We start from the raw sequence: 12752 nt of genomic DNA on the forward strand, positions 1-12752 counted from the left end.
AGAAGTATTTTCTTCTATTTCTTTTCTTTCAGTCACATTTGAATTCCGACTTCCGTTTTTTTTTTCATCTTTTTTAAAGAGAACACTATCAATAACAAAAGAGTTGGAGATTGGTAAATGATCCAACAACGATATGCTAAAGTTAACATGGCTTCAGCTATTTGCAGTCACACTCCGGAGTTATGGATACGCGTATGCGAACGGTCATTTGGGACAACATACAGATTGGACAGAGCAGACAGAAGTATTTGAGATCTTGAGAGATCTGGCACTGAGAGATCGCGGTTCACGTCCCCGGCGAGGATAACACGATGAGATGCATAGGCACAGTGCTGCAAAGATTTAGCAAGCTTTATTGTTGCACGAGAGAACTTTTCTTCGGAAGCCAATTTCTTGTAACTAATTGGTAAGTAGCAGCAATATAATGTCAGATTTGCAACTTTTATTCCAAGGAAACACTCGTTCTCGACAAATGCTGATCCCGAAAGGTGAGAACTAATTAGTATCGCCAGTCCACCGGAAGGTCTTCTTCTGCACAAATTCTTAGCTGGCACCCCGTAAAGGCGAGTTTTCTCCTTCACTTTTAACAGGAAAAGCGTGCCGGCTGAAAGGAAATGTCTTTGTAGACACAAAACTTCGCTGCAAGACATCAAGCTTTCAATCAGAGGGAGTTTTTTTTTTACGACACCACCATTCAGATTCCACGAAGACACTTTTAGCTCAGAGTTGTCCATGGCTTCATCATGAGCTTTCTGGCTACGGGGCACTTAACACTGAAGCACGGATGGTCTGTCTGCTTACAGAGAGCACACTTCAGTGCAGCCTTGCAGGGTTTATCTTTATTGTTCGTATGATTGCCGCTGTAACGGAAACAGTGAATAGCATTTTTACAGTCTTTAGCAGCGTGACCGTACTCTTGGCACTGAAAACACCTTATTGGCAAATACCGATACGTGTCTATTCGAAAGCGCTTATAGCCCAGAGTTGTAGGGTTGTTCATTGCTACTTGTAAACCGTCTTTACTTTCAAAGGCAAGCTTGTATGAGCAAGTTCGTCGAATTCTCGCGGTTTTCATGCAATTCCTAATCATTGAAGATAGATCGTTCGGCGAGACCTCATCGGGAACATGTTTTATAATACCTCAATGAGCGGGGGTCTGTAGCGCTGTTTAGCGCTTCAGCAAGAGACTTTGCTGCATCCTTGTCACCAAGTATCACGCGCCATTCTTAGCTAAGGGGCCTCAGGTTCACTATATGGGTGCAGCAATCACCAGCAAGGCCCTCAAGATACTCCTTGCGACTCTTGAGCTTTTTGAGTCCTTTCGGAGGTTGTTTGAGAATCACAGAATAAACAGGTTTTGCTGTATCCGGAGGGTTTATTACATTTGCACCTGCAGTCACACTAGCCTTATTTTGTGCCGATCTGAAGAAGCTTAGGTGGTCAATAAGATCGTTCACAGTAGAATGAAGCTGATTGACCTGGCGGGTCAGTGTTTCTGTAACCTCCCCTGAGAGTATTGGTACCTCGTCAGGCTCATAGATTACAAACTTGGGGAGGACTATTCTCTTCTCGTCACTAGTCTGGTGGCTCTTATCAGATCGGCAACCATGTCCTGGGGTTTAACACGATCTATAGAATAAGTAGATATAGCGGCTAACTACTATAATTCATCCTTTGTCTTAGACAGCATATCAACTTTGAAATACTGTATTGCCTTCGCCACTTTTTCATCATACTTGTTACCCGCTTAGATTGCTCGGAAGACAAATTTCAAAACCGGGCTATATACTAATTCTGGCTTCACACCGCTCATTTCTCTTTCGGAATGAAATGACCTCTGACGCAGTAAGCAAAATCAGTTGGTGGTCAAATTTCAGATGCAAAATCACAGAGCGTAGTCCAATAAGGGTGGCCGGCAGTGGAGCAAATAGTCATCAGAGTATACTGAAATCGCTCAGGAACAATGGAAGTGTAAGGACTCCCTCACCTTTTCCCCGCAATTTGCGGGTAATTTAATACCAGCGAGTGCAATAGAGCACTTCTGGGGGGTTCCTTCCCCTCTTCTGATTGTTCCCAGTAGAAAATCAGCACCTTAATGATGGGGGGACAAAGATGGGGTTTTGAAATATGAGCTGTGAGATGTGAGCTTATTTTTTACTGATTTACGCTGTATTATGTATATTTTTTGGAAATAAATCTTATCTTAGACCGAATACATTTGGGAAATGGAACGTGTCAACGCTGAAACCCTTCTAATCCCATTCGTGTCTTAGTAATTCATAGATAGGTATGCATTGCGAAGAACCTTTGTCCCGCCTCTCCTAGGAACATTATGGTCCATAAGATTTTCCACTTGACCACTTATTTTTTGATAGTACGTGTTATTCATAATTTTTTCATTTCTACGGATTGCTGTGAAATCATGGTGGTTCTATCTTGCAATCGTATTTTGTACAATCCTGCAATCGTATTCTGTAAAATAACTTACTGATAAAGGGTGTAATTTTGGGCATGAAATACTAAAGGGGTGCTACAAGGATAAATTCTTGGGTATCGAGTTATAGAAAATGTTTGGTCAAAAGTCAATTTGCCCAAGTTCATGCTTATAATATATTACTATAATAATCAGGGGTATACATTTGGGTATCGAACATAACAAGGGGGCGCAGGCATGCTAAAGGATAAATATATGGGTATTGAATAGTCAATCAGAAGCCAAATTCCTAATGCTCATAGTTAAAATAAATATAGTGACTTGAAAAGTGTTTATGAGTATCAAATACTATTGAGGTGGGAATACTACAAGGGTATTTTTTTTAATATAAACACGCCATAATGTTTCTTCAGAAGCTAACTCACCCAGATATTGACTTGCAACTTAATATGTTAATAAAGTAATCAGAGTGTCTGTTTACAGTTCATCTAATATTATAAATAAATACGAGTATTGAGGAGTTAATTAGAGGGGTAAATTATTAGGTATTAAGTTCTGAGTAATATTTCATCAAAAGCCTTTTTGACCAATATTATACTTAAAATATCGCAATATCATGATCCGGGTTACCTTTCTAGATGTGAAATATTACAGGGGCAAAAATGGTATACTATAGGGGTAAATATGTGGGTGTTAAATAATTAATAATGTTTTGTCAGAAGCCAATTTCCCAATATCCATGCTTAAAATATACCGGTAAAACTATTAGGAACCATCGTTTTGGGTAACAAATAATACAAGGGTATTACAGTGATTGGTGGTATCAAATATTGATTAATATTTGATATCAGAAGCCAACATCTGACTCATAATAAGCCATAGTCAGTGCTTAAAATTCAATAATGCAAATTTTTCTGACATATAAGTATGAAAATTTTTCCCACAAATTTTCCAAAAGCTGCAATGGAATTTCTTTTTTAGTTTTCACGATTTACTCTATTATAATAAACTTAATCTCAGAACTGCTGGTGCTTCCTTTTTTCTGAAACGAGCCCTAATTTACGACAAATCATTCAGAATATAGATAGATATTTTTCGTTTGACAAGTTGTTATTTTCAAACTTCTTATTTCTATATATGGACATGTTTGCTTGGCTTTCCCTTTTTTAAATGGTGTACATGGGTTGGGCGGGGCATTCAGGATCTTTCTCCCTGAAAGATAAATATTTTTACAGTTTTTAATGAATTCTCATATTTTTCAGATAATTCACCTTTTTTGTCTGTATTCCAATTTGTATCCTTTGAAATGTCATTTTTTGGAATAAATTCTTGTGAAGGCTACGTAACTAAATATAATAAAAAAAAAAAATGAGTTGCCCTATTCTGAAACAGCGTATTCACGTCTTGGTTGTTCTTGCCCTTTGCTATTTCTCGTTCAATCTTTGATTGTTGGATTCTGTTCAACCCCGCTCAATTCTAAAGTTGTTCAGTTCTTAAGTAGCCTATTCACACTTTAATTGATCCTGTTTCTCCCACAATCTTCGATTGTTCATTTCTGTTCAAACCTGTTATATTCTGAAGTTGTTCAATTCTGAACAGCATTTTAACAATTTAATTGGTCTCGACTTTTTGCTATTTCTCGTGCGATGGTTGTTTATTTGAGCTAATCCAAAATGCAAAAACAACCTGATCAAAAAAAAAATCCTAAAATACAAAACTCCAAAAAAAGAGAACCTGTTCTTTTTTTATTAAGTAAAGAGCGGCCTCTTTTTGGTTTTTTTTTTTAGTACTTACCTTTTTATCAAGCTTATAGATCGGATTCATTTAAAGCAGCACCGACTTTGAGTGCTTTCAAATTGGCCATATAAATTGTTTTGGTATTATTCTGTTGAAAATCTTAATTCGGAAACGTAGGCATTTAATAGCATTATTTTTCTTTTTTTTAGATTCAAATAACAACCCTATGCATCGCCATAAGTCTAAGTGCCACAGTGGCTTTGGTGTGTCTTTATTCACCCAAAGTATATATTATTGTATTGCATCCAGATAAAAACGTACGCAAATTGACTCTCAATGCAGCTACCTACAAGCGCCCACCTGCGGCTGCAATAGCAGCCGCTGTAGCTCAGGCTAGCCACGGTAAGTCATTTATCCTCTTTTAATTTGTTTGAAGTGATCAGGGTTGCACCTTCAAACTTGCCTCACTGAGAAAGGAATGTGTGAAAAGAAATTTTCTCAAGGTTGATATTGACTTCCCCATAATTGTTATGAAGCTTAGCACGAAGGTGTCCGTATAAAAGGAGACTGTCCTTGTGTTGATACAAGATAGATGAGGGCTGGTGGGATGAAGGATGGTCGAAGTTGGAGTATAAAATAGCTTGCCTAGGAAGGAACGCAAGAAATGACGCTGTTCACAGGTTAATAGCATAAGGACGCTCGGCCACTAATAGTACAGCAGTTGAACGCATCTTTAGGAATCCAACAGATAATTTAAGCATTCAAAAAATGGAGACGAAATTCAGGAATACAGAAAGAAGAACGGGGTAATGTTAAAGTTTAAGGAAAGGAAGTTAGTAGATTATGTACTTAAACGAGGGGATACATTTAGCGCTGGTCATAACACCCACATAAACCATTTCTCTTTGATATTACTTACCATTTCCCTTTAAAATTATCAATTTCTCTTGAATTTTATTCTTTGATTATTTAATTCTGTCCTTGAGAGTTATATAAACAGTTGTTTCCATCAAGTTTTAAGGTCTTAAAAATAACCTGTCTATGACTGCCCGTGATATCAATCTAAGAAAATATTTGTATGCGTATGATTTTGATCCTTGTGATACAATTCATTTTTCCTTGCAGGTCTTAAACTGAAATTAAAAGTATCCAAAAACAGTCATGAAAAAACGACAAAAAATGTCATCAAAAAAGCCATAAATATAGTCCAACTGACCAGACCATGAACAAGAAAATTTCTAAAAACAATAATAATAAAATAAAGTATTTTATATAATACTAATAATAATATAAAATAAAATAATTTCTTGAGCATAAAATAAGTATTTAAGTGATAGGTAAAACTAAACAGTTTTAATGGGTGCTTTCCCAGTCTAATTCTTCAGCTTAAACAGGCCGCTTTCAAAATTAACCGATAGGTTCTTATGATGATAATAAAAATACATGTGTTTTTCGGGAAAAGGAATCAATAATAGGTACGCCACCTTCATCCCTACATGGTCTAAAGTTCGCGTGACGCTACTTTTTTCATTCCTTTGCTAATACTCTATCAGTACACCTGTGAGCACAATAAAGGTAACATCGAAAAGTCCTAAACTCTCCATTGAAAATTTTTGACACATATCTAAAACCACACACGATTGATGACCCCGCCTTCGGGCACGCGCAATGACTAACGTCTCCGATGTAAATCCAAGTAGCAACTTAAACTATGGCTCTGATGTATTTGCTCAGAGTCTAATTACGCGCTATGAAATATGTATCATGTTTGGACAAAGATTTCGCTACTGTATATACTTATACTGTGCCTGTGAGTTGTTTTGTTTCTATAAAGTTATAAATTCGTGCCATTTCCACAAAAAGTCTAGGGAATAGACGCCTATATGTAACAGCTGGTACATTCACTTCTAAATTTTGACACTCCAAAGTTGGGGAAAGTTTGAGGCTTTGTCCAAATTGAAGATTGGGTAGGTATTCTTCTCCAGGTTTAGGTTACGCTCAGTTATTTTTACTTCAGCCTCCCCCATCACTCAGATACGGTGCCAAGTTCGGGGTCGTTCGAAGGTGAAACGCGGGTTCCTGTATGTTATGCCCCTACCTAATATTCTTCTAATATGTTTCTCTGACGCTCAATCCTAATGAAATATACGAGAGTAAGCGAAAAATATAGTACTTTAGAAACAAACTTGGGCTATATATTTGCACATTGTGGGGTGGGGGTAAAGTAAAGCGGGCCTGCATGCCTAATAAGTTAGGTACAATTGTTTTGCATTAATATACCGAATAATTGTACCTAACAAGTAAGTATTGTTTTGTAACTTCACACTGTCCAAATACTTTACCCCCAGCCCCACCCCATAATGTGCAAATACATAGCCCAAATTATGTATTTTCCATCTATTCTGTCACTTTTCTTTGTCTTGTCTCACGCTAAGCTGAAAAGAAACTGACGAAAACAAAAACCGTTCTATATAATGCGTCAATGAATGAACAAGCAGTAGGGATTTTATCAAATAAGTACCAAAACGCGTATATACATGAAAAGTCACTTTCCAAGTTAGATATACCACTGAAATCAGTTCAAAGAGGGGAATCAAATGTTATATGCAAAAATGTCCTAATAAAATCCCCTACAAAGATTTTTCTAGCAGAACCACGTATCTGCAGTATTTTGCCCGTTCGCCAAAGTTGAAAAATCAACATTTAACAGTGTCAGCAAACTTTGGCATGTAATTTAATTGCATAATTGGAAAGAATACCGTCTAAAATCAATCCTAGAAACTTTTAGCTTGAATCCTGTGTCTAGCGTGGCGCAATGGGTGGGAAAAGTGCTGCAAAACTTGAGAAACTTTGAAGACGATTTTCCGGAATAATGAAAATGCATATACGCGTTTCCACATTTGGACGGCCGAGGGCTGCTTATACTCAACATTCGGTAAGCTTAAATTGGATCTAGACATCTTGTTTTCTTCGTTCAAATCCCCACCAGTGAAAGTTTCTTATCTTTTCAAAATAATTTCCTCTGGCAACCTTTTCCATTTTGAAAATGGCTCTTTCAAACATATTAAACCGAGGACTATATCTACTAAAAAAATATTCTATATCCTGAATATATGATTTATTTTATTTCAGTATTCATTCTAAATTGAAGAAAGTGTGCTCAGTAATGTTGAATGCTTTCTTCAGTCGAGTGAATCTAAATTGAAATCGTTCCGTATACATAAACCCTGGAAATAGCAGAATGATTCTAAGCTATTTCGAAAAATTCTTTTTTTTATAGTATGTTACTCCATAATAGGGAAATACTAGATTGTCCGCAGGCCTGTACACTGACTTGGAGGGGGGTCAGGGTAATTCACACACCCTAAATTTTGAAATATTTCTCATTATTTCCTAATTTATCGTAATTATGATCCTAATTGTATATGAAAAATGGCAAAAATAAACAATCATATTGAAGAAGTAGAACGGAGCAAAACTATCCATGAACTAAGAAGCTACTACCAGCCTCTGAGGCGAGTGAAGTAGGGTGAGAGTGACTAAGACTTAAAGTTTTTTTTTTATGTAAGTTTCGGCAAGTTATTTTTCATCGGTCCCACAGTTTTAGTGTTTCAACGTAAGACGACAATTATGCTGTCATTCGATTGCCCAGGTTTGCCTTTAACCATGTATTACTACTGCTACTACTACTAACAACTCTCTGTATCACCAATCCACCTGAGGCCAAACAGCTACGCAAGCTCCTCCTCCAGCCATATCTATTCAGAGCCTTCCTCTTTTTACCCTCCCAAGAAGTCCTAATTTCCCTTAACTATTTCCTTGCCAAATCCCCCCATCCCATTCGGAGACGACTTGCTTTTTGTTTGGTCCTAGATGGTTAGCCAGCAAGGACTATCTTTGGTAATCTGTAATCCTTCATCCGCAGAACATGTCTTAGCCATCTCAACTTTTCTCTCATTATAGCCCTAAAAAGCGGGACTGAACCACATTTTTCATACATCTGACTGTTCAGTACTGTACAGTCAATACATCTGACTGTACAGTCAATCATGCGGGTACCCAAAAATCCATGGAAAATTTCTCTGGAATTTGCTTTGTATTCTTTTAGATGGAAAACACGTTAAAACATCGCTAAAAATCGTTCAAGAAAAGACAATTTTCATATTTTTCGGAAAATTTTGACATTTTCGAAGAGAAATCATAATTTTGAAACTCTGAATGGATAAATCTAAAACTAATGAATCCAATTATGACAGTATCTTGACTTTTGGTGATGGTTACATCTGTGAGCTTGTCACAAAGTCGCACGTTTCACAGGGAGTAAATAAACCTGTTCACAGGGAACACAGGCATGAATTATTTGGAATAGCTACAGGTGAAAGTGATCGAAAAACACAAATTATAAGGTTTGGCTCCCGTATTCATATTAGAAATCTGGTTCAGCATGCGTGGATCTGTGCGCAGAGTTCTTGCCAATCAACATATATATATATATATATATATATATATATATATATATATATATATATATATATATATATATATATATATATATATATATATATATATATATATATATATATATATATATATATATATATATATATATATATATATATATATATATATATATATATATATATATATATATATATATGCTTATAACTAGTTTTGAGAACACCTTTATCCCTAGCACATCCTTAGGACAACTTGTTTTTGTAAGTTCACAGGCAGACCACAATAGTGAGTTAAAAAGAAGTAATTTTTCGTATTTTCTGTATGTGCATGTATATTTTCCAGCTATAGTCATGGGCGCCCACATGGGGGGCAGAGGGGGGCTTCAATCCTCCCCCCCCCCCGGCTGAATGACGCTGCCTTATATTTTATATTTTTGTTTTGCGATTTCTAATATACAGCATTGGAAGTGCTGATTAGACCAGGTAAGCCCCCCCCTAAAACTCATCTTATGGGCACCCGTGCCAATAGTTTGATACTATCCGACACTTGTGAATAAGGGGAGTTTGCCTATTAGGTCACCATACAACTGAAGCCTATTTTGTGAATCTATTTCTGAAAACAAGAGAATAACTGAAAAATAAAGTAAAATTACAAAAATAAAGAAAAATTAAATTATTTTAATAATATAATTTTATTATGGCAAGGCTTATATAAAGTTTATTTCACCCAAGTATTTCGAAAATATTTTTAACTGCGTTGATAATTGGAAAGATTCCTTTACCACACTCTCCACGGAAATCATCAGCTTCCATCGCCCAAATCATAATACCACCTAACTGGTTCATGCCAGCAAAATACGCCTTTTCCGTGGCACTATCAGCGTCGTCATAACAACCCCAGAAGTCATGAAGATGTGCATAAGGTGCCATTGCATCCCAATCAAATATAACCTCAGCACCTTCACTGATTTTACGACATATCTCAGGGTAGCTCATAAAACCTGCTGATTGTGTATACGGTCCAGGTGGGTATAACTTGGTTATTTCTGCTTTAAGCCCATAATTAAGAGGATCTGCCAATGTATAAGTATGTCCGTATGTACTAATGCCTAAGGTAAACTTCGATAAAGGTAAATTTTTAGACGAAAGGTATTGGAAGGTATATGCCCAGTTCTTTTTGGCATCATCACCAGTATCACTTGGCATGGGGTTGAGTGCAGAATGATGATAGGTATACATACCGTCAGCGATGGTATGATAGTCATAGGTCATAACATTAAAATAATCAATATAATTAACAAGTTCAGGTAAATCATACCCAATGTCAAGCAACATCTCCGCAGCGGGTATGGCAGCAGTTACCAGAAGCTCACTTCGACCCGGTGCTCGTACTATACTTGAGAGTGCCTCTTTTAGCTCTTTTATAAGCAGCACATAATTATCTCTATCTTCGGGCCTGCTACCTTCTCTATGCCCAGGGTACTCCCAATCAACATCAATACCGTCAAAATCAAATCTTATGACATAATCTATGACACTGACGATAAAATGCTGTCTTCCTTCATTCGTTAGACTTAAATTGGAAAATTGAACAGACCCAACGTTCCAACCACCAACTGCAAGCAGAAATTTTGCTTCTGGATTAAATTCTCTCAGTCTAGTAAATTTTCTAAAACTATCCTTCGACGTGGGTCCGCCACCTTCACAATCATTCATATCCAAGTATGGATCAACAGAAGCCATCACATTAACACCATTAGTCAACCCTGTAAAAGCATATACGTAATGGGTACATAATGTCGGGTCTATTTGGTCAACACCAAAGGCCCCTTGGCTCGCTCTATACGTGGACCAGGATCCCCAATAGCAGAATAACGCAAGTGAACACAAGCTTTGCTGTAAATATGCAATCAGAATTATTGAAACTATCCACTGTTTGTTAAACATATTTCAGTTCACACCGCACAGCTTTAATTATACTACTTTGTAAATACTTATAACTTGAACAAGAACTGCACAACTTTTTTGTTAAGTATGCATGATTTGATTTTATCTTATCATTGGGAAAATAGAACTCTCTAAAAATTACGTAAATAAAGTTGTTCTTTGATCTTGCTATCATATAGTTTTATTTGTTTTTGAAAAGAGTTCTGAAAAATTTGCCAAATTTGAGAGTCATCAAAAACAATTGTTTTTCTGAGAAATTGTGATGACCCTAATCAAGGGGCTATGATAGAAACAAATTTGTGTACACCAAAGTTATTGAGAAAATTGTAGTACACAGATGGAGAAAAGATTAAACATATTGATGTAACATAAGTATTATTTTCAGGGGGCAAATTTATTTTGAGGATGGGAGAGGCTACGGAAATAATTTTTTCTTTAATGTAGGCTATAACAAATTTCTGGAGGTATATTTTTGGGGAGTGCCGAATATACCAAGAATCACTTAGCCAGTTCCATCGCTAGGTTGTATATATATTTGTTGTATGTATATGTTGAACTTTGTTGTATGTATATGTTGAGCTAGGTTGAGTGTATATGTTGAACTTTGTTGTATGTATATGTTGAGCTAGGTTGTATATATATGACATGATATATTTTAATCTGTCAATTAGTTATAAAATAGAAAATTCTACAATATTCAAAATTCAGAAAAATTTGTCAAAGAAGGCAAAAATTAGAGCGCATTTGTCAAAACGTATAAGTTATGAATTGTCAAAAGCACAAAAAAAACTCGGCACAAAGCTTTGAGAATAATGCTGCGACCTGGAGTAAACCGGCGTCAGTTTTGGAGCTTTTACAGCCGCTTTCCTAGGGAGTCAGAATCTAAGAGAGAACATTCTTGGGTTAAGGAGGAGGGTTCAGCCAAATTTCCGACACAGTTTGTCACGACGGACAAAAAGGGGGTCGATTTCAAATCCTTTTACATAAAAAGATCAGGCAAGCGGGAACCTCCGTAGATGATTTGTAGTAATCTCTTCTGATTACTTTCTATCCCTTCTTCTTTTTTCAGAGTGAAATACCAAAAAGGACATATATACTCTAATGGTAGCTTTGGTAAATATCCAGATGGGTTTGGTAAAATAATTCCTTAAAGGAGAAGATTATAGATGGATGAACACACGCAGTGCCAAATAAAGTGTTTCTCAGGAAACCTATCTAATGTCCAATTGAGGCGTAAACAATTTTGGAAATCTTTTTAATATTCCACCACAATTAATTCTAAAACTCCGATATTCTTTCAGGGCCGGCACTGCTATCAAGTAACAAGTCTATTGAAGCAGAAGGTAAGAACAAACTCCAGAAAAATACTTTTAAAATAATTTATTTTTTGCATTTTATCTTAAAAAATTAAGAAGCACAAGAATATATTGTTTTATTTACTTTTTTAGGTTAATATTCTTTTTATATTATTATTTTTCCAATAAGTGGCATAATATACAAAGTACAATAAGTACTTTTGAAATATAGTTATATGATACAATTCGAATTGTAAACAAACAAACCTAGTAAATTTGACTATGGGCTTCCATCAGCAAAACAAACAGAAAGGGGGAACTACCTCTTATTTTGTTTAAGGGGGTACTTCTTTCCATGTAGGAACATGAACAAGACAGTTATTTTTTATTAGCTCTAAAGGAAAAAAGAAGTCAATTCGTATTGACTATTCTTAATTATGTATTGGAACAGAGTAAAGTAACTTCCACGCTACATATTTGTAATTTTCTATAAAAAGTGAACAATTTCAAGTGTCAATTCACGAAACTGTAGGGGTGGGGGTGGGGCAAAGTGAATACTTCAAAACCTAGATGATTAATTTTGTGGTATTTCGATTTTCGAATGAATATACAAAAAAAGGCATTCTTTAATGAAATTACCAAAAAAAGATACTGTTCAAGGGAAATACTAAAAAAAGGTACTTTTCGAAATTTAAGATTGTCTTTATTAAACAACTTGGTTTTTACCCAAGTAGTTGGAGGCAATAAAGTACCAAGGACATCAAAATACAAAATATTTTTTTGCCTCTTGGACCATCTTTAGGTCTATTCATACATGGAATAGTTTAAGAATTTTCTTTCGGTTTTTTCAAAATTATGAACATTTTTCAGGCAGTACCTCAA

The 12752-nt window shown here is 35.9% G+C and overlaps 2 protein-coding genes across 2 annotated transcripts in view; one reads left to right on the forward strand and one right to left on the reverse strand.

The window, feature by feature from the left end:
- LOC148953704 (uncharacterized) overlaps nucleotides 1-12752 on the forward strand; it is a 47779-nt gene that overhangs the window by 26769 nt on the left and 8258 nt on the right. Inside the window, exons 3-4 of the mRNA XM_089085814.1 lie at nucleotides 4381-4573; nucleotides 11877-11918. Coding sequence (XP_088941940.1) covers nucleotides 4381-4573; nucleotides 11877-11918 — 235 coding nt within the window. The remainder of the gene's footprint in view (nucleotides 1-4380; nucleotides 4574-11876; nucleotides 11919-12752) is intronic.
- On the reverse strand, nucleotides 9292-10632 carry LOC148953705 (acidic mammalian chitinase-like). The gene has a single exon (XM_089108450.1). It carries the CDS (start codon nucleotides 10573-10575, stop codon nucleotides 9352-9354), a length of 1224 nt encoding a protein of 407 aa, XP_088964576.1. The 5' UTR covers nucleotides 10576-10632; the 3' UTR covers nucleotides 9292-9351.

The sequence above is a fragment of the Artemia sp. Qi Xiang Cuo genome, chromosome 3 (genome assembly GCF_049724085.1).
Source record: "Artemia sp. Qi Xiang Cuo chromosome 3, ASM4972408v1, whole genome shotgun sequence".
Lineage (NCBI taxonomy): Eukaryota > Metazoa > Arthropoda > Branchiopoda > Anostraca > Artemiidae > Artemia > Artemia sp. Qi Xiang Cuo.

Bases quoted from the DNA above. Each gene is read 5' to 3' on its own strand.
- LOC148953705 (XM_089108450.1), bottom strand. From the start codon at position 10,575: ATGTTTAACAAACAGTGGATAGTTTCAATAATTCTGATTGCATATTTA.